This window comes from Ornithorhynchus anatinus, chromosome 5 (genome assembly GCF_004115215.2).
Source record: "Ornithorhynchus anatinus isolate Pmale09 chromosome 5, mOrnAna1.pri.v4, whole genome shotgun sequence".
In the NCBI taxonomy this organism is placed as follows: Eukaryota; Metazoa; Chordata; class Mammalia; order Monotremata; family Ornithorhynchidae; genus Ornithorhynchus; species Ornithorhynchus anatinus.
The window spans coordinates 57,439,700-57,461,532 of record NC_041732.1 but is presented as its reverse complement, the minus strand read 5'-3'; the positions used below and the strand labels follow the sequence as shown (position 1 = coordinate 57,461,532).

At 45.9% G+C, this 21,833-nt stretch overlaps 1 protein-coding gene across 5 annotated transcripts in view; it reads left to right on the top strand.

Moving 5' to 3' along the window:
* CFAP74 (cilia and flagella associated protein 74) overlaps window positions 1-21,833 on the top strand; it is a 118,058-nt gene that overhangs the window by 77,157 nt on the left and 19,068 nt on the right. For 3 of the 5 annotated variants that reach the window (XM_029064384.1, XM_029064381.1, XM_029064385.1), the window contains exons 23-28: window positions 5,673-5,760; window positions 7,884-8,057; window positions 12,868-13,001; window positions 16,778-17,054; window positions 17,768-17,866; window positions 20,841-21,049. In XM_029064384.1, coding sequence (XP_028920217.1) covers window positions 5,673-5,760; window positions 7,884-8,057; window positions 12,868-13,001; window positions 16,778-17,054; window positions 17,768-17,866; window positions 20,841-21,049 — 981 coding nt within the window. The remainder of the gene's footprint in view (window positions 1-5,672; window positions 5,761-7,883; window positions 8,058-12,867; window positions 13,002-16,777; window positions 17,055-17,767; window positions 17,867-20,840; window positions 21,050-21,833) is intronic. The other 2 variants (XM_029064382.1, XM_029064383.1) reach the window with 2 other exon arrangements.

Sequence of the window (21,833 nt, the reverse complement as noted above, 5' to 3'; positions counted from 1 at the left end):
TTATCCACTAGGACATGCTGCTTCTCACTATGGAGAAGTGAAACGATACATAAGCAGGGCTTTGACTGGGTGAGACCATTGATCCATCCAGTCCAAGTCCACAGGGATCAGCAGGATGCTTGGAGGAAGCAGGTGTTGGTGGCTCACCTTGGATGGATCATAGGGATGGATCGACCATTCAACACCTCTAACTCTCCCCTCTCCATCCTTAACTCCCCTGATAGTAACTCAATATGAACTCAGACAGGACACCCCGATACTTGGAGTAACAGTGTTTGTGGTTGCCCACCTAGACACCGTCCTCTAGACAGTGAATGGATCAGTCAGTCAATTCTATTCACTAAACACTTACTGTGTGCAGAGCACTATATTATGCACTTGGAAGAGTACAATGTACCAATAAGCAGACACATTCCCTGCCCACAACGGGCTTACAGTCTAGAAGGGGAGATGGACATTAATATAAATAAATTACAGCTATGTACATAAGTGTGTGGGGCTGGGAGGGGAGATGAAAAAAGGGAGCTAGTCAGGGTGAAGCTGAAGGAAGCGGAAAAAAAGGAAAAGAGGACTTGGGGAAGGCCTCTGGGAGCTGGCATACCTTCAGTAGGGCTTTAAAGGGGAGAGAGTAATTCCCTGTCAGATTTGAGGAGGGAGGGCTTCCAGGCTGGAGGCAAGGCGAGAGGTTGGTGGCAAAATAGATGAGATGGAGGTACAGTGATAAGGTTAGTATTAGAGGAGTGAAGTGTGTGGGCTGGGGAGTAATAGGAGAGTAGTGAGGTGAGGTAGGAGGGGCCAGGTGACTGAATGCTTTAAAGCTGCCTCCAAAGCCCTCTTGTATCTGGTTTCCATTGGGTGACCAAATTAACCGTCTTTAGCTTCAGCGAAGCTCTATGGTCATCTCCCACTAGAGGGAGAGAACACACGGAAAATAGTCTTACTGAGGCAGTAAGCTATTGGATCTGGTGTTCACACCATGGGAATTAGATATATGTGCTCAGGTTGTCATTCCAGTGAGTGGCACACGGGAATGACCAGTGACATTTTCCTTGCGGGACAAAAACCGCTCCCAAAAGAATCATACCCGATGGTACGAGATGTTTTCAGACAGAGCTCTAAATGAACATTCTTGTTGCATTTGAAAAAGTGTCCTCTTCATACTTTTTTTCTTGCAACTATTCCCTGACTGCAGCTCCTCGGGGGAGCCATCACTGCACACCCTAGTGGCTCCCTGTCCTTGATCAATGGTGCTCAGCAAATATGCTGAGGAAATGGCTCATGGTTAGGAATGGGTAACTCAGTCAGTAACCAATGCTTGTTGGAACTCTTTTGAAGGCTGCCCACTTGATAACATCCTTTTGAGATGCAAGGGGAGCAGCATGGATTTATGGAAAGAGCCCAGGCCTGGGAGTCAGAGAACCTGAGTTCTAATACCCACTCTGCCACTTGTCAACTCTGTGACCTTGAACAAGTCATTTGACTTCTCTGTGCCTCAGTTCCTTCATCTGTAAAATGGGAATTAGGACCATGAGCTCCATGTGGAACAGAGACTGTTTCCACCCAGATTATCTTGTATCTACCCCAGCTCTAGATATAGTGCCTGGCACATAGTAAGCACTCAACAGGTACCATAAAAAACACACCAAGATTTACAGATCATTTTATTTTCTGCCTATAACAGCTTTGAACCTGAGGTACATGGTGGTAGATGAGGCTTTGCCATCAAATCCAGTTTGGGTTGTAAGCCCTGAAATAGCCCTGGCAGGTAGCAAGGACACCTCTGTGGATTCTAAACCTGTCTGTAAGCGAGAGCCCGGTAGATCTCTGAGGAGAAAAGGTTGCAAAAACCTCTTCCAAGGCTCTAAGACACATTGCTCCACTCCTCTTTGAGCTTTCTGCTGCTTCAGAAATAATTGGCATTCCTTTCAAATCAAGCCAATATGGGCAACCCTGACTCCCACCTGATTCATCTGACTCTACTGTTAGCTCTTGGTTTTCCTTCCAGAGAACAGGTGGGAACGTTCTAGAAAATGTTTTCTGGCCTGGGCTTTGGGTTTGTCAAAAGGGTTGAGATGTTAGCTTTCACCAGGGAGGCAGTGTGGCCTTGTGGGAAGAGTGAAGAATCGAGAGGCCCTGGTTCTAATCCCAGTTTTGCCACTGGCCTGGGTGTGACCTTGGGCAAGACACTTAACCTCTCTGGGCCTCACCTTCCACAACTGTAATGATAACCTCCTCTCTCTGTCTCTTAGACTGAGAGTCCCGTAAGTGACTGGAACTATATTCAATATAATGATCCTGCAACTACCACAGCTGGTACTTAACATATAAAAAGAATTTAATAAATGTTCTCATCATCATCCCCATCATTGTTCATTTGTTTGACTGTATTTATTGAGGGGTCACAGAGTGCAAAGCACTGTACTAAGCACAATCAAGCACCCACACAAAGGAAGTGATCAGCTTGGCCCGATGGAAAGAGCACAAGCCTGGGAATCAGAGGACCTGGGTTCTAACTTCGGCTGTACCACTGGTTGGCTGTGGAACCTTGGAGGAGTCACTTAATTTCTCTATTCTTCAGTTTTCTCATCTGTAAAATGGGGATTAGGACTATGAGTCCTGTGTGGGACAGGGACCGTGTTCAACCTGATCAGCTTGTATCTACCCCAGCACTTAGTATAGTGCTTGACCCAGAGTAAACGCTTAACAAATTCCATAATCATCATCATCATCATCATCATCAGAGTGATGGTGGTTTGTGGAGCACTATTCCCACTCTCACCCCTGCCCACTGGTTCCCGCTGGGGCCCAGAGAGCAACAAATGGGTAAGCTGGTGGGCGCGGGGTAGGGAGCATTCAGCACATTGTCAGAGGCTATGACACAGCAACAGGGTCAGGGAGCATTCCTCACCAGCTAGACTAGCCAGCCTTTTTTCGGTTTCTTGCCGGGGTTGTCCACCTCACTGAGGTGCCCTAGGTGGTTCTTCAGTGAGACACCTTGACCACTGAAGGCCTAGCCCTAGCAGGCTACTTTTCCTCTGTCCTCAAGAACCTCCAGTGGTCACCCATCCACCTCTGCCTCAGACAGAAACTCCTCATGTTGACTTTAAAGCAGTCAATCACCTTGCCCCATCCTACCTCACCTTGATACTCTCCTACTACAACCCAGCCCGCACATTTTGCTCCTCTAATGCTAATTTTCTCACTGTGCTTCAATCTTGTCTATCTGGCCACTGACCTGTCACCCTCGTCCTGCCTCTGGTCTGGAACAACCTTCCTCCTCTCATCTTATAGATAATAATAATAATGATGATGGCATTTGTTAAGCACTTACTATGTGCAAAGCACTGTTCTAAGCGCTGGGGAGGATACAAGGTGATCAGGTTGTCCCACATGGGGCTCTCAGTCTTAATCCCCATTTTACAGATGGAGTAACTGAGGTCCAGAGAAGTTAAGTAACTTGCCCAAAGTCACACAGCGGACAAATGGCTGAGCTGGGATTTGAACCCATGACCTCTGACTCCCAAGCCCAGGCTCTTTCCACTGAGCCACACTGCTTCTCTAACCTTCAAAGACTTCAAGACACATCTCCTCCAAGAGACCTTCCCTGACTAAGTCCTCCTTTCCTCTTCTCCCACTCCCTTCTGCGGCACCCTTTATTCCTCCCCCAACCCAGTCCCACAGCACTTAGGTACATATCTGTAATTATATATTAATGTGTGTCTCCCCCTCTAGACTGCAGGCTTGCTGTGGGCAGAGAATGGGTCTGTTATATTGTTGCAGTGTACTTTCCCAAGTGCTCAGTACAGTGCACTGCACAGAGTAAGTTCTAAGTAAATACAATTGACTGACTGACTACTTCAGGGTGTTACAGTCCCGTTCCCCTCACCCCACACGACCATGATGAGGTGTTGGTTGAAGTTGGGGTTGGAAAGGGGTGGTGTTCCAGGTACAGAAGCAGTACAGCGTAGTGGATAGAGCATGGACCTGAGAGTCAGAAGGTGATGGGTTCTAATCCCAGCTCTGCCACTTGTCTGCTATGGGACCTTGACAAGTCGCTTCACTTCTCTATGCCACAGTTACTTCATCTGTAAAATAGGGATTGAGACTGTGAGCCCCACCTGGGATGGGGGCTGTTTCCAACCTGACGTGCTTGTAAACACCCCAGAGTTTAGCACAGTGCCTGGCACATAGTAAGCACTTAGCATAGACCATAACTTTTATTATTATTATTATTATTATTATTATTACAGCCATGTCAATAGAGCAGCCAGTCCCCTCATGGTGGGGATCCCCTTTTAGGGGAATCATGCACAGGAAGTAGCATGACCTAATGGAAAGAGCCCAGGTCTGGTCGTGAGAGGACCTGAGTTCTTATCCTGGCTCTGCCATGTGTCTCCTGTGTGAACTTGGGCAAGTCACTTTACTTCTCTGCGCTTCAGTTTCTTCATCTGTAAAATGGGGATTAAATCCTACTCCCACCTACTTAGACTGTGAGCCCATTTGGGGCATGGACTGAGCCCATCCTGATTTTCTTGTTTCTATCCCAGTGCTTAATATAGCCGTTGGCACAAAGTAAGAACTTAAGTCCTATTTAAAAATTTGATTGTGCTTACTCCAAAGCTTCACGGACTAAGCACCCCCACCCCTCCCCATTTCCTCTTCTCCCACTCCCTTCTGCATCACCCTGACTTGCTCTCTTTGTTCTTCCCCCTTCCCAGCCCCACAGCACTTACGTACGTATCTGTCATTTATTTAGTTGTATTGATGTCTGTCTCCCCCGCTCTAGACTGTAAGACTATTGTGGGCAGGGAATGTGTCAGTAAGAGCACAATAAATATGATTGAATGAATGATTGAATGAACATTGGACAGTCCAGTATAATGGAAGATGATCAATAGATCAATTATATTTATTGAATACCTGCTGTGTAGAGACCATTGTACTAAGTGTTTAGGAGAGTACAGTACTGTAGAGTTAGTAGGAGTTTACAGTCTACAGATAGAAACAGATAATAACATCAATTACAGATAAGGGAAGGGGCAGTATAGAGTGATGTGTACTTAAGTACATATCCTCCTGTTGGCCGTTAGCTCCTTTTGGGCAGGAATTGTTTCTACCAGTTCTGCTGTATTGTACCTTCTCAAGAGGTTAGTACAAAGCTCTGCACATAGTAAATACCACTGATTGATGTAAGTGCTTTGAGAATGGAGTGGGATGAGGATCCAAGCACTTAAGGGGTACAGAGCAAAGTGTATAGTTATCTCAGAAGGGAGGGAGAGAAGGGGTAAGAGAAAAGAGAGGTTGATCAGGGAAGGCTTCTTGGAGGAGCTTTGATTTTAGTAGGGCTTTGAAGGTGGGGAGAGCTGTGCTTTGTCAAAAATGAATAAGGAAGGATTTCCAGGACAAAGGGAGGACAGGACATGGGTGAGCAACCTGTGATGAATATCCCACTTTGGATTTTCAGTTTTCAGAGGTCTTGGACATCCACAAAACCTGTAAGTCACTGTTTTTTTCTGGTTCATAGCAGTATTCTTCTGAACGATGTGCTTATTTGTAAATTTATTAGACACACCAGCTTGAATTGAAGATTTCACCTGACTTATGCATGCATCCAATAGCTTTCCTAATGTATAGAAGAGCTACATTCAAAGGTTCATTTCTTCTTCTTTCAGGCACTCACTTCCAGAAGATGCAGGAAAGTATTTTGACAAAGATACCAGAGTGCTGGAAGCACCCGTGACAATATCAGTTGCCGATCAGGTCTGTGACACTGTAAAGTGATGTAGCTTAAATAATAATTATGGGATTTATTAAGCTCTTACTCTCAGGTAAACAGTAGCATAGATATTGATAATCAGATGAGACACAGTGTCTTTCCCATCCAGGGCTGAGTCAGAGAAAGGAAGTCTCTTATCCCCATTTTGCAGATGAAGAAACTGAGGTTGTGACCAATCAACCCATCAGTAGTGTTTATTGAGTGCTTACTTTGTGTAGAGAAATAATAATAATAATAATAATTGTGGTATTAAGTAGTTGCCTGGAACTCCACCCGCACACCCTAAATCTGCCAGAGCACAGTCTTCCCCATTTAAAGTCTCCTAATATCGCCTGATGGTGTATTTTTTATGATATTTGTTAAGTGCTTTTTATGTGTCAAACACTGTTCTAAGTTCTGGAATAGGTACAAGTTAATTAGGTCCGACACAGACCGCCCCCCCCGTCCCACCTCTTTCTTTCTCCCCCTCCAGACTGTGAGTTCATCGTAGGCAGGGAATGTGTCGGTGTATTGTTCTATCGTACTCTCCCAAGCACTTAGTACAGTGCTTTGCATACAGTAAGCCCTCAATAAATATGAATGAATGAATGAATTGGGGCTCACAGGTTAAGTAGGAGGAAAAGGGATCCCCATTTTACAATTGAGGAAACTGAAGCTCAGACAAGTTTAGTGACTTGTCCAAGATCACACAGCAGACAGGAGGCCGAGACGGGATTAGAACCCAGTTCCTTCTGACTCCCAGGCCCATGCTCTCTCCACTAGGCCTTACGGCTTGGTTTCTGGACTGCAAGCCCCAGGTGGATCTGCTAATTCTGTTCTATTGTACTTTCCTAAGCACTTGTGGGGTTTTTTTTATGATATTTGTTAAGCACTTACTATGTGCAGAGCACTGTACTAAACACTGGGTAAGATGCAAGATAATTGGGTAGAACCCAGTCCCTGTCCCATATGGGGACTCACAGTCTTAATCCCCACGTTACAGATGAGCTAACTGAGGCACAGAAACGTTAAGTGACTTGCCCAAGGTCACACAGCAGGCAAGTGGCAGACCCGGGATAAGAAAGCAATTAATACAGTGCTCTGCACATAGTAAACCCTCAATAAATACCATTGTTCGATCGATTGATGTGGGACGGGACTGTCTGACCCAATTACCTAATATCTACCCAAGCACTTGGCATAGAGCTTGGCAATTAATAAGCACCAAACTTAGTAATAGCAATATTACCACCTCTAGAAAATTTACCCTGAATATTGGGTTGGTTTGGCACAGAGTAAGCACTTAGCTTAGTAGTAGTACTACATAGGAAATTTTCTCTGAATAATTCCAGTGCCCAGCTCTTAGAACAGTGCTTGACACATAATAAGTGCTTAACAAATACAGTTCTCTGCACATAATAAGCGCTCAATAAATACGATTGAATGAATGAACAAATGCATTATTATAATTCGAAACATTCTAATCGCATCTTGCCAGCAGTCATCCCCCAACCCCAGTCCCACCCAGCACTTAGGAACAAATGTGTATTTTCCTTTGGTTTCCCTTGTCTCTTCAGTTATCTTCAGCAATTTCATCCTGATAAATTAGAAATACTTTCTGTGATACCCTTGCTCTTCCGCCTACTCAATAACAATAAATAGTTATTGTCTGTCTGTCTCTCCCATTAGATTATAAACTCCTTGAGGGCAGGAAAGGGTGTCTTGCTTCTGTTCCCCTTTCTGCTAGAGAAGCAATATGGCCTAGGTGAAAGAGGAAAGGGCTGGGAGTCAAAGAACCTAGGTTCTAGCCCCAACTCTGCCATTTGTCTCCTGGGTGACCTTGGGCAAGTCACTTAACTTCTCTGAGCCTCAGTTTCCTCAATTGTACAAATGGGAATTAAATCCCACTCCTTCCTACCTAGACTGTGAGCCCAATGTGGAACAGGGACAGTGTCCAGCCTGATTGACTTGCATCTATCCCACCATAAGGATAGTGCTTGACGCACAGTAAGCACTTAAATGCCACAGTTATTATTAGTGCAGTGTTTTGCACTCAATAGGAGCTCAAACAATACCCTGGATGGATTGGTTGATTGATTGGCTTCCCAATCTCCCGCTTGCCTTTCAGATTAAGCCTGTGAACTTTATCGTCCAAGCAATTGTCACAAGTTCTGATTTGGAACTCCATCCAGCGTTGGTGGATTTTGGATACTGCACTATCTATGAAGCTGTCCGGGCAAGAATCTCACTAGTGAATAAAGCCATCCTGCCTCAAGAGTTTGGATTTGTTGGGATCCCTGAGGTACTTATTGAGATTTTTCTTTTTCCCCTTATTGCTTGGAGAGGATTACTACATCTCTCAGTTGTGGAGGGTGACCAGTTGACTTTAAATATAGTTATGGTAATGTCTGAAGACTGAGAGCAGATCAGTGCTGCCCTGCAAAAGACTGAGTTCTAATCCCAACCCCGCCATTTGCCAGATGGGTGACTTTAGGTAAGTCATTTCACTTCTCGGGGCCTCAGTTTCCTCTTCTGGAAAAAATGAGATTCCATATCTGTTCTTCCTTCTCCCTTAGACTGCAAGCCCCATTTGGGATGGATTGTGTCTGATCTGATTATCTTGTTTCTCTCAGTGTTTAGTACAGTACCTGCACAGAGTAAGTGCATATTTGGATACCGTAATTATTATTGTCATTATCATTATTATAAGTATTATTATTACCAATTAGGAAAAGGTTGATATATACCAGTTCTATATTTTTTTCATTCACAAAATTTGGCTAATAATAATAATAATAATTGTGGTGTTTGTTAAGCTCTTACTACACTGGGGAAGAGATAAATTAATCAAGTTGGATGCAGTCCCTGTCCCACGTGGGTTTCACAGTGTAAGGGAGAAGGAGAAACTTCTTGCCAAACTGAAACTCCTTGCTATTCATTGGCTTTAAAGCAGCCGGTCAGGTCGCCCCTCCTACCTCACCTCACTGATCTCCTAATACAGCTCCGCCCACACACTCCACTCATCTAGTGCCAGCTTACTCAGTGGGCCCTGAGCTCATCTATCTTGCCGCCGACCTCTTTCGCACGTCTTCCCCCTAGCCCGGAACTCCCTCCCTCTCCATATTCTCTAGACTACCACTCTCCCTAACTTCAAAGCATTATTAAGATCACATCTCCTCCAAGAGGCCTTCCCTGATTAAACCTTCTTTTCCCAGGCCCTGTCTCCCTTCTGCGTTGGCTATGCACTTGGATCTATGACCTTCGCGCATTTGATATTCACTCCACCCTCAACACTAGAGCACTTACGGACTTATCTTTAAATTATATTTTTAAAATGATTTATATCAATCTCTGTCTCCCCTCAAGAGTGTAAGCTTGTTGTAGGCTGGGAATAGGTTGGCCAGCTCTGTTGTAGTGTCCTCTCCCAAGTGATTAGTACAGTGCTCTGCACATAGTAAGTGCCAATAAATACCACTGATTGATTGATTAGGGGAGAACAGGTATTGAATCCCATTTTACAGCCAAGGAAACTGAGTTAGAGAAAAGTCAAGTGATTTGCCCAAGATCACACAGTAGACAGGTGGCAGAGTTAGGATTAGAACCCACGTCCTCTGACGGCAAGGCCTGTGCTTTTCCCACTAGGCTGTGCTGCTTCGCTAGAACACAATGGAAGAATTAAGAAATCTTTTTTAATGGTATTCGTTCGGTGCTTACTATGTGGGAGGCACTGTACTAAGCACTTTCTTCCCATAGCACAAGTCTGTTCCACTCTAACATGGTTCACAAAGTGGGACAGGTAGATTCAACAGAGGAAGAAGCAGTTATATACAAGTGGGTGGAGCCAGTCAAGGTGGTTGTATTGTATTATTGTATTGTGCTCTCCCAAGCACTTAGTACAGTGCTGTGCACACAGTAAGCACTCAATAAATACAGTTGACTGACTGAAGGTGTGAGGCTTCCCTGTTTCTCAGCCGATGTCTTAGCCTTACTAAACTGTGCCATACCATACTTGTGTGTTTATGCTGTCATGGATGTAAGGGATACAGAATATTAAAGGCATTTACGATGTTGATCTTCAGTAATGATGGTATCTTTGAACCACCTACTGCCAACCTGTTCAGTCATTCAATCGTATTTATTGAGTGCTTACCAGGTGCAGAAGACTGTCCTAAGCACTTGGGAGAGTACAATGCAATAATAAACAGACACATTCCTTGCCCACAATGAGCTTAGAGTCTAAAGGTGGGGAAACAGACATCAATACAAATAAGTAAATTACAGATATATACATAAATGCTGTGAAGTTTGGTCCCTGGAATGTGATTTCTCCATAATACAGGGTTCTCCAAGACTGTAATTTTGTGTTCTAGGACAAACCCCTGCCCATGTTTGCTTTGAAGGTGTCTTCAGTGGCTTTCCCCTTCAGGAGGATAAAGCCAAGATGAGGATCGAAAGCATAGTTCACCAACCCTGTTGTAGCTACCATTTTTGTTCAAGCTGTTTCAAGGAGCATTAACTACCTGGCTCAAATTATCCTGAAGACTCCAGAACAAAGTTTTAGTAAAACTAGTGGAGGAAGCTCCGCCCTTCTAAATGGAGAAATCAAATTGTTTCATTTGTCCAGAAGCAGGTCCTTGCTAAAAGAAGACTGAAATTTATGGAAGCTGGGATGCACGAGAACCAACTCTGGAAACCCTCCACAAAACTATGACCCTGAACAAGTGCTTGTTGCATTTCTATGTGTACATTTTCTATTGTTTTCATGGGGGCACGTTAAGTGAGTAATGCTTCTTATTTCGTTGCTTTCTAAAGAGCATCTCACTGCAAATGTCATGGACAAGGCCGACCCACACAGATGGCAATGAGGGAGTGGATTTTCCACCCAGCCTCCGTTCCAGGCAAAGGGAAGGCCTGGGGGAGGCAGCGGTAGGGGTTTTGCCGCTAATCCTCTTCGCTGCTTCCAAACTGACCTTCTGTCTGAACCTTGCCCTCATTTTACCCTCTTCCAGCCCCTCATTCACGCTGTAATCCCAGCCTGGAACTCCACCCCCAGCCACCCCCCACCTAGAGAAGTAATGATGGTATTTGTTAAGCGCTTACTATGTGCAGAGCACTGTTCTAAGCGCTGGGGTAGACACAGGGGAATCAAGTTGTCCCATGTGGGGCTCACAGTCTTCATCCCCGTTTTACAGATGAGGTAACTGAGGCACAGAGAAGTGAAGCGACTTGCCCACAGTCACACAGCTGGCAAGTGGCAGAGCCGGGATTTGAACTCTTGACCTCTGACTCCAAAGCCCGGGCTCTTTCCACTGAGCCACGCTGCCTCAAGTAGCATGTGTAGTGGTTAGAGCACGGGCCTGGGAGTCAGAAGAACTTGGGTTCTAATTCCAAGTCCACCACTTATCTACTGTGGGACCTTGGACAAATCACTTTGCTTCTTTGTGCCTCAGTTACCTCATCTTTAAAGTGGGGATTGAGGCTTTGAATTCCATGTGGGACAGGGACTATGTCCAACCTGATTTTCTTGTATCCACCCCAGGACTTCGTACAGTTCCTGGCACACAGTGAGTGCTAAACAAAGTGCTTAACAAATACCACTATTATAATAATAATTATTATTGTTATTATTAAATCTTCCAGATCAAAGACCTTCCCATTTCAAGTCTCCTAACATTCCCCCGGGGTTCTAATCCTGACTCTGCCAGAGAGCCCCAGTGGCCCAAGCCTGCTTAACTCTTTTCCCAGGCTTCCCCATTTATGCCAATTTACCTTCATTCAGGAGGCACATCTCTCTGGCTGAGGAAGACGGTCAGGGACCAGGCAGCTTTCCACCCCAAAGCTTTCTGAAACTGAGTAAACAGCCATCTAGACCGTAAGCTCATTGTGGACAGGGAACATTTCTACTCGGTTTTTTTGTACTGTGCTCTCCCCAGTGCTTAGTACAGTGCTCTGCACACAGCACCATTTTTTAATGTATTTGTTAATCACTTAGTATGTGCCAGGCACTGAACTAAGTGCTGGGTTAGGTACAAGCTAATCAGGGTAGACATAGTTCATGACCTACATGGGGCTCACAGTCTTAATCCCCATTTTACGGTTGAGAGAACAGAGGCACAGAGAAGTTAAGTGGTTTGCCCGAGGTCACATAGCAAGCAAGTGGTGGAGCTAGGATTAGAACCTCGGTCCTTCTGATTCCCAGACCTGTGCACTATCCATTGTGTCACATTGCTGCTTCAGTACTACTCATTGATTGATTAAGAAGCAAACAAGTGACAGTACAGGCTGCCAGAAAACTTACTGAGGCAGGTTTCCCCAGCCTACCTGCTTTCTGCTGGGAGCCACTTTTCCACTGCTGAGGCAAGAAAGACCAGTGGAAAGAGCATGGTTGGAGGGTCAGTCCCAGTTCTGGTTCTAGTCCCAGATCTGGTTCTAGCCCCAGATCTGCCTCTATCCTGATTAGGGACTTTGGGCAAAACACTTACCCTTTGAGCCTCAGTTTCCTCCTCTGTAAAATGGGGATAATAATCCTTGCCTCCCCAACCCTCTCAGAGCTGCTGTGAGGATGGACTGAAATGAGTATCGTGCCAATGCTTGGGAAAGACAGGGGTGTTCTCATATTCAAGTGGCATGAACTCTTTCAGGTCATCAGGGCCCAGCTGGAAAGCCTCCAATTTGGGAGGCTTTAAGGGATCTCCCTTGCCTGAAAGCCAGTTGTCCAAAGAGCCTCCCCTGGGAAGGAGATGTTATGTAACGGAGCTGGGTCCGAGCATCTTCAGACCTACGTAGTCAACTGGCGTAGTGGATAGAGCAGGGGCCTGGGAGTCAGAAGGTCATGAGTTCTAATCCCATCTCTGCCACTTGTCTGCTGTGTGACCTTGGGCAAGTCACTTCACTTCCCTGTGCCTCAGTTTCCTCATCTGCAAAATGGGGAATAAGACTGTGAGCCCTATGTGGGACAGGGACAGTATCCAACCCGATTTGCTTGTATCCACCAGGGCACTTAGTACAGAGCCTGGTGCATAGTAAGCACTTAACAAATGCTATAATTATTATCATTACTCTTATTATCTTTGCTGCCAGCTCAGTTTCCTTTGTTCCTTTGTATTTGAAAGGTGGTGGAAATCCAGCCCAATGATGGGTTTGGAACTCTCCTGCCCCTGGAAACCCTCCACCTCGACGTCATCTTCAACGCCAACAAGGCCAAGGAATACAGCTTTGACCTGGTGTGCAAGACCGAGATTAACAGGTGAACCTGGCTCCGGCCACTGTGCTGAGCCTCGAGGGGGCAGCGCGGGGCCTACAGCCGGGCCTGGATTCCAGGGTCCCTCTGTGCATTCTGGAGGGAAGGGCCCGGCAGGATGAGGGAGAAGATCACTAGGAGCAACCATTCGTTTAGGTGCTTCATCCTCTTGTGACTTTCTCATGCTACATTTTTAAAGTGTTTTGCGTCGGGAGAAACAGAAACTCCTTATCATTGGCATTTTGGCCCACAGCGAGCTCTCTGCTTCTTAGCTTACCTTGCTGATCTTCTGCTACAACCCAGCCTGCACACTTAGCTCCTCCAAGGTCAACCTACTCCCTGTTCCTTGATTTCTTCTTTCCTGCCACCCATGCTTTGACCACCTCCTCCCTCTGTCCTGGAACTCCTTCCCCTCTACATACAACCTTGTGTCTACCCAAGTGCTTAGAACAGTTCCTGCCACAGAGTAAGCACTTAACATATACCATTATCGTTATAATTATTATTATTATTATCCCAAAATCCCCACCTTCAACAGCCTCCTAAAATCATAGATTCTCCAAGAAGCCTTCCCTGATTATGCCCTGATTTCTCTTACTTGCCTTCCCCTTTACATCACCTACGCATTTGACTGTGTACCCCTTAAGCACTTTGATACTCAACCCAGCTCCACGGCACTTTTGTATATATTCTTATTCTCTACTGTTTAATAATAATAATGATGATGGTATTTGTTAAGTGCTTACTATGTGCCAAGCACTGTTCTAAGTGCTGGGGTAGATACAAGGTAATCAGGTTGTCCCATGTGGGGCTCACAGTCTTAATGCCCATTGTACAGATGAAGTAACTGAGGCACAGGGAAGTTAAATGGCTTGCCCAAAGTCACACAGCTGATAAATGGCAGAACTGGGATTAGAACCCACAACCTCTGACTCCCAAGCCCAGCCTCTTTCCACTAAGCCATGCTGCTTCTCTTTTCCTGTCCCCTCCTCTCTTTATTTATTCTAATGGCCATCTTCCCCTCTAGACTGTAAGCTCCTGGTGAGCAAGGAATGTGTCTGCCAACTCTGTTGTATTGTACCTACCCAAGTGTTTAGTTCAATGCTCTGCACACAGTAAGCACTCAATAAGTATCACTGATTGGGAGAAACTGGTTGCTCCAGAGCAATTGCCTAAAAAGCAAGAAATAGAATCTTCCAGCAGCAATCTTTTTTTTTAATGGTATTTGTTAAGCACTTACTATATGTCAGGTCCTTTACTAACCACTGGGGTAGATATAAGGTAATCAGGTTGGACACAGCCCATTTCCCATATGGGGCTCACAGTCTTCATCCCCATTTTACAAACAAGATAACCGAGGCACAGAGAAGTAAAGTGACTTGTCCAAGGTCACAGAGCAAAGACATAGAGCCAGGAGTAGAACCCAGGTCCTTCTGACTTCCAGGCCTGTGCTGTATCCACTAGGCCATGCTGCTTCTCACTAAGCCCTGCTGCCTTGCTCTGAGATGTCAGGACCAAAACCCAAAGCAAAACGATTGAGTTTGTGCAATGTCACTCACACTCTCTCATTCCTCCCACTGGTGTTCCTGCTGGGGCAGAGTGCTGTGAGTGAGTAGGTGGACAGAGTCAGTCAGTTGGCCAATCCTATTTATTGAGCATTATGTGCAGAGCACTAGACTAAGCAGTTGGGAGAGTACAATATAACAAGAAACAGACACATTTCCTGCCCACAACAAGCTTACAGTCTAAATTGGGAGTCAGACATTAATGTAAATAAATTTCAGATATGTACATAAGTGCCATGGGGCTAGGAGTGGGGATGAATAAAGGGGGCAAGTCAGGGTGATGCAGAAAGGATTGGGAGAAAAGAAAGGAAGGCTTAGACAGGGAAGGCCTCTGGGAGACGATGTGCCTTCATTAAGGCTCTGAGGAGGGTTGGGAGGAAAGTAATTGTCAGATTTGAGGAGGGAGGGCATTCCAGGCCAGAGACAGGACATGGGTGAGAAATCAGTTTCAAGATAGGTGAGATCTAGGTACAGGAAGAAGGTTAGCATTAGAGGAGCAAAGTGTGCGGGCTGGGTCGCAGTAAGAGAGTGGGGAGGGGGGCAAGGTGATGGACTGCTTTAAAGGAAGAGCTGCAGAGGAGCAGCACAGACTGACCGCAGGCTAGCACTGGGGGTGGGTTTCTGGGCCAGGACCCGGCAGGCAGTTGCCTCAGTAGTGACTCTGATCTTCATCAGGTAAATTAGCCAGGTGTTTTACCAGATTCCTTCTAGGCCTTTATTCACGTGTTGAGCACCTTCTAAGCATGAAGCACTGAACTAAGTACACAGGAGGGCACCTCCTCAGAAAGACACATGAGCACGGCCCTCCAGGAGCTTATGATATAATAATGAGATTGGACAGATGAGCAATAACTCCTTACAAATAGTCGGAGCAAGAGGAATAACTGGGTTGTCACAGGAAGTTGTATGGATGCATCAGTATGAAATAGCTAAATAAATAGGGAAAAATCCAAATAAAAAAGATGCACAGTTGTTGAGGCTAAGAATAAAACATATACATGCTAAGGACAGGGTTGACACAACTAGGGTGTTGTGAATTAAATGTGGAAGGCTTCCCAGTGGAGATGGGATTTTTAGGAGGTACTCTGAAGATGGGGAGAGTTGTGGTCTGGCAGATTTGGGTCAGAAGGGAGTTCCAGGAGAGAGGTGGGAGGCAGGGGAGTTGAGAATGAGGGACAGTGAGAAGGTTTGCTTGGGAACAGCGAAGAGAGTCAGTTGGAGAGGAGCAGATGAGGAAAAGCCAGTATGTAAAGATGGCGAGGGCCCGGGGAGAGATAGACCTTAGTTCAGGTTTCAGAAGCAACAGCCCAGAAGGCTCAGTGATTTAGAAATAGCAAGGTCTCAGAGAGCTAAATCCGGATTCTAGAGGGTTACCAAAGCCTAGCAGCACCAGGATGTCCCCAGGGGACAAATCGAAGTTATCAGCCATAGTGTGGAGTTGCAAGGGAATCATCTTTCATCTGTGACTGTCCCAGGGCTCCCTCCTTTCATTATCTGCCAAGGGCAAGAGAAAGCCGTCTACCCCCTTCTCCCTGGCTGGAGGGATGACCTTTTCTTCCTCTCTCCTCCTTCCAAGTGGACAGGTCACGGCTCTGGCCATCACAGCCCTCCCCACGAAACTGATACATTCAGCCCCATGAGGAGAAGCCGTTGCTATTGAGCACCTACCGATGAGCACCGGGATTCACCCCCGGGGAGCTGCTCCTCCAAGGGGATAATCCTTCCCTTCTCTGAGAGCTAAAGTTGGGAAGCCCCTATAAGCTTCTGGAAGGCAGGCTTTTTCAAAAGCTCTTAAAATAATAATAATAATAATAATTCTGGTGTTTGTTAAGCACTTGCTATGTGCCAGGCAATGTAATAATAATAACAATAATTCTGGTATTTGTTAAGCAGTTACTCTGTGGCAGGCACTGTACTATGTGCTGGGGTGGATACAAGCAAATCGGGTTGGACACAGTCCCTGTCCCACATGGAGCTCCCAGTCTCCATCCCCATTTTACAGATGAGGGAACTGAGATCCAGAGAAGTGAAGTGATTTGACCAAGGTCCCAGAGCAGACAAGTGGCAGAGCTGGGATTAGAACCCAGGTGGGTCACGCTCATTAGCTACCGTCACTACTTCTGCCAAGTCGACCACATCCACCCACCCGGGCTCGGAAGCGCATCTCCGGGGGCTGTGAGCCTCGAGGATCTGAGCCAAACCATGCGTGTTTTGCAGGCAGTTCAAGCTCCCATGCAGGGCGATCGGAGTCCACCCACCCCTGGAGCTGTCGCACTCTCTGGTGAAGTTCCCAGCCACAGCTCTGAACGACGTCTCCTCTGTGATCCTGTATGTGGTGAACTCCCACCTGAGCATGAACCACCTGACTCACTGCGTGCCCCGCATCGGCAACGGGGAGCCCGTCCCTGTGGGTCCCACTTCTTTTGAATTCCTTCCCCCCGAAGGAGCACCTATCACCATCGTCCCATCTGTGGGGACTGTGTGGCCGGGGAAGGTAGGAAGTAACAATGAATCATGGTGGAATTGGGCTTGCTGTATGCCAAGAACCTCCCTGACTTTATTCATCATCCCCACCCCCAGTCCCACAGCACTTATGTACCTATCTGTAATTTATTTATTTCTGATAATGTCTGTCTGTTTCTCCCTCTAGACCATGAACTCATTGTGGGCATGGAATGTGACTGTTATATTGTCGTATTGTACTCTCCCAAGCATTTAGTACAGTGCTCTGCACACAGTAATCGCTCAATTAATATAGCTGACTGACTGACAGATGGGTAGAGGAAATGAATGATCACAAAATCTCCATAATGTGCCCTCGGGGAGGGGGGTAGTAGGAAATCAGTGAAGTAAGATAGGAGGGGGCAAGGTGATTGAAAGCCAATGGTAAGGTCAGGGTCAGGAGAGACGAGAACAAGACACAGCAAGTTTGAAAGGTAAGTTTGAGAGGAAAGGAAATGATAACCCAAGGCCTAAGAAAATGGGTAAGTTGTAAGGAGAAATTCTTACAACTTCTTTCTTGAGAAGTTTAGGGTTTCTGTTTGATGCAGAAAGAGATGGGTAAACAGTGGAGGTTTGGGAAGATGGGGAGATTTGGGGTCTCCAGGGCTGTTGGCATAGGGTTGTCAGGGGATTTATTAGCAGTAAGTTGAAGGGTCTTCATTTTCACCTCTCACTGAGATGTTCTTTATGTTTTTTTGATGACAGAAGTGCCTGATTCGAGTGTCTTTCAGACCAGTGCTGTCAGATCTTTTGATCAGAAAAGAAGCAGTAGCCATATTGATCCAAGAAAATGAAATGAAGCAGGTATTAAAAACGGAGCCAGTCATTGTCCCGAAATACAGAGTCATTACTGTCATCTTCGTAAGCACAAACACTGCTTCTGAGGGGCTTGTTTCCTGGAACTGGCAGAAATCATTCAATGGATTTCACTGAGCATTTATTATTTGCAGAGCACTGTACTGTGCGCTTGGAAGAGTACAGTACAACAGAGTTGATAGATATATTCCTTGCCCCCAAGGAGCTTACAGTCTAGAGGGGGAGACAGGCATTAATATAAAGAAATAAATAATGTCTACCAAGTCTCTTATAGTATACTCTCCCAAGTGCTTAGTATAGAGCTCTGCACACAGTAAGTGCTCAATACATATGATTAATGGATCAATTAATTGATTGGATATGTACATAAGTACATCCTCTCCATCCAAACGGCTACCATGCTGGTACAAGCTCTCATAATATCCCGACTGGATTATTGCATCAGCCTCTTCTCGGATCTCCCTTCCTCCTGTCTTTCCCACACCAGTCTATTCTTCATTCCGCTGCCTGGATCATCTTCCTACAGAAACGCACTGGACATGTCACTCCCCTGCTCAAAAACCTCCAGTGGTTGCCTACCAACCTTCGCATGAAACAAAAACTCCTCACTCTTGGCTTCAAAGCTCTCCTTCACCTTGCCCCTCCTATCTTACCTTCCTTCTCTCTTTCTACTGCCCACCTCATAATAATAATGTTAGCATTTATTAAGCACTTACTATGTGCCGAGCACTGTTCTAAGCACTGGGGTAGATACAGGGTATTCAGGTTGTCACACGTGAGGCTCACAGTCTTAATCTCCATTTTACAGATGAGGTAACTGAGGCACTGAGAAGTTAAGTGACTTGCCCAAAGTCACACAGCTGACAGGTGGCGGAGCTGGGATTAGAACCCATAACCTCTGACTCCTAAGCCTGGGCTCTTTCCACTGAGCCACGCTGCTTCTCTACACTCTCCACCTCCTCCGCAGCTCACCTCCTCACAGTCCCCTGTTCACGCCTATCCCACTATCGATCCATGGCCCACGTCCTACCACTGTCCTGGAATGCCCTCCCTCCTCACCTCCTCCAAACTAACTCTCTTTCCCTCTTCAAAGCCCTGCTGAAAGCTCACCTCCTCCAGGAGGCCTTCCCAGACTGAGCCCCCCCCTTCCCTCTGCTCCCCCTCCCCTTCCCCCTCTGCTCTTTCCCCTTCCCCTCCACACTGTGCTCATTTGTATATATTATTACCTATTCATTTTGTTAATGAGGTGTATATCTCCTTGATTCTATTTATCTTGATGATGTCTTGTTTTTGTTTTGTTCTGTTTTGCTTTGCTGTCTGTCTCCCCTGTTAAGATTGTGAACCCGTCATTGGGCAGGGATTGTCTCTATCTGTTGCTGAATTGTGCCTTCCAAGTGCTTAGTACAGTGCTCTGCACATAGTAAGCGCACAGTAAATGCTAATGATGAATGAATAAGTGGTGTGGGGCGGAGGATGGGGTGAATATCAAGGGCTTGAAGGGAACAGAAACACTTGGGTTGACTTGTCACTGAGCCTGTTCAGCCCACTGCTTGTGGCAACTGAAATGTCCTGGCTGCAGAACCTATGGTTGGAACTTTCTTTCATTCATTCATTCATTCATTCATTCATTCATTCTTACTTATTGAGCACTTATTGTATGCAGAGCACTGTACTTAAGTGTTTGGGAGAGCACAGTGCAACAATGAACAGACACATTCCCTGCCCACAATGAGCTTATAGTCTAGAGGAGAGGAGAAAGACATCAATACAAATAAAGTTACAAATATGTACATATGTACTGTGGGGCTGGGAGGGAGGAAGAGCAAAGGGATCAGGTCAGGGTGATGCAGTAGGGAGTGGGAGATGAAGAAAGGTGGGGCTTAGTCTGGGAAGACCTCTTGGAAGAAAGGCAACACATTGCACTTTTTTTCTTTCCTTAACCCATCCTTTAGGTAATAGTCCAATATGCATGTCTTCAGATAAGCGGGGCAGGATAACAATAATGATAATTTTAATAGTGGTATTAAGCACTTACTACATGCCAGTCACTGTACTAAGCACTGGGGTGGAGACAAGCAAATTGGGTTGTATACAGACCCTGTCCCACATGGCGCTGACAGACTTAATCCTCATTTTACAGATGAGGTAACTGAGGCACAGAGAAGTGATTTGCCCAAAATCACACTACAGACAAGTGGTTGAGCCAGGAATAGAATGCAGGTCTTTCTGACCCCCAGGCCTGTGCTGTATCTACTTGGCCATCCTCAAAAGATGGTCCCAAATTTGGGGAAAATCCATCCCTACCAAAGAAAGGGAATTAATTCCTGGCCTCTTTCCCCGTGAAATTATCTAGTGCCCCCAGAGTGCTTGCCATAAGCCCTGGGTCCCAAAGAGGTGACTGTGGATTGCCGAGGAGCCCTCTGGAATGAAACCATGTCATGGTAGAGGAAGCCTCTGCCTTCGCTTGTCAGCCTCTGAGGGGCTGGCTGGACATGTGTCATTCAGAGCCTACCTGCTCTATTGTGTCATATTCTCTCCCAAGCCCTTTGTCCAGTATTCTGCACAGTAACTATTCAGTAAATACCAATCAATCAATCATGGTATTTATTCACTCAATAGTATTTATTGAGAGCTTATTATGTGCAGAGCACTGTACTAAGTGCTTGGAATGTACAACTCTGAGCAGAGCACACTGTATTAAACATTTGGAAAAGTACTATATAACAGAATTAACAGATATATTCCCTGCCCTTAATGAGCTTACAGTCTAGAGGGTTTGACAGACATTAATATGAATAAATGATTTGTAATATATAATTTAAAGATATATACATAAACATTGCAGGGTGGAGGTGGGGCAAATATCAAATGTCCAAAGGCCCCAGATCTAATCATTAGGATTGATTGATTGACTGATTGATCATTTAGCCTCATTTATTCTCTCCTATTGATCCACCTGTAGGCCTCCGTTCATCCCTCAGAAGGATCTTTCCCCACTTCCCCATTTCCTGTTCGCTCGCAGTTTGCAAAGGACCTGACGATGCCTGTGAAGAAAGAGATGAGAAAGCAGTCCACCAACCAGATCATTAAACAATCCACAAGGGAAAAACTGATAAAAGCCCCAGTAACAGTCTCCTTTGAACCCCCAAAGCCCGAAGACATCAAGCCTAGGTAGGTTCACAAAGCCGTTGCTCCGGAGAGCCGCTCTGTCACATCAGCTTTTAGTCTCTCTTCCAAATCTCTCCTGAGGGGAGAGAATCCCGCTTCAGGAGAAAAATAACTTTTGAACCAAAGTAATTTCCCAATCCCAGTCTTTCTTCCCGATCCACTCCTGTCTGGTGCCAAAGTCAGGTCACAAGTGGCTAGTGGAGGCACCTGGCATCCTGGCCTCTTCCCATTGAGGTCCTGCCATCCAGGCGGGCTCTCGTCTATCTCGCCACCGACCCCTTGCCCCTCTCCTGCCTCTATCCCGGAACTCCCTCCCTCCACAAATCCAACAGACAATTACTCTCCTTGCCTTCAAACCCTTATTGAAGGCACATTTCCTCCAAGAGGCTTTCCCTAACTAAGCCCTCCTCTCCTCTTCTGTCACTCCCTTCTGCATCACCCTGACTTGCTCCCTTCATTCATCCCCCCTCTCAGCCTCATGGCATTTATGTCCATATCTGAAATTTATTTATATTAATGTCTCTCTCCCCCCAGACTGTGAGCTCATTGTGGTCAGGGAATGTGTCTGTTTTATTGTTATATTGTACTCTCCCAAGCGCTTAGTACAGTGCTCTTCGCACAGTAAGCGTTCAATAAATATGATTAAATGAATGAACGAGAGGCCAGAGCAAGCTGAAGGACCCGACAAAATTCAGGGTTGTGATGGGGTTCACCCGTCACCAAAGACAGAAGAGCTTTGGCCTTCCTCTAGGCTGTAAACTCCTTGTGGGCAGGGAACATGTCTACC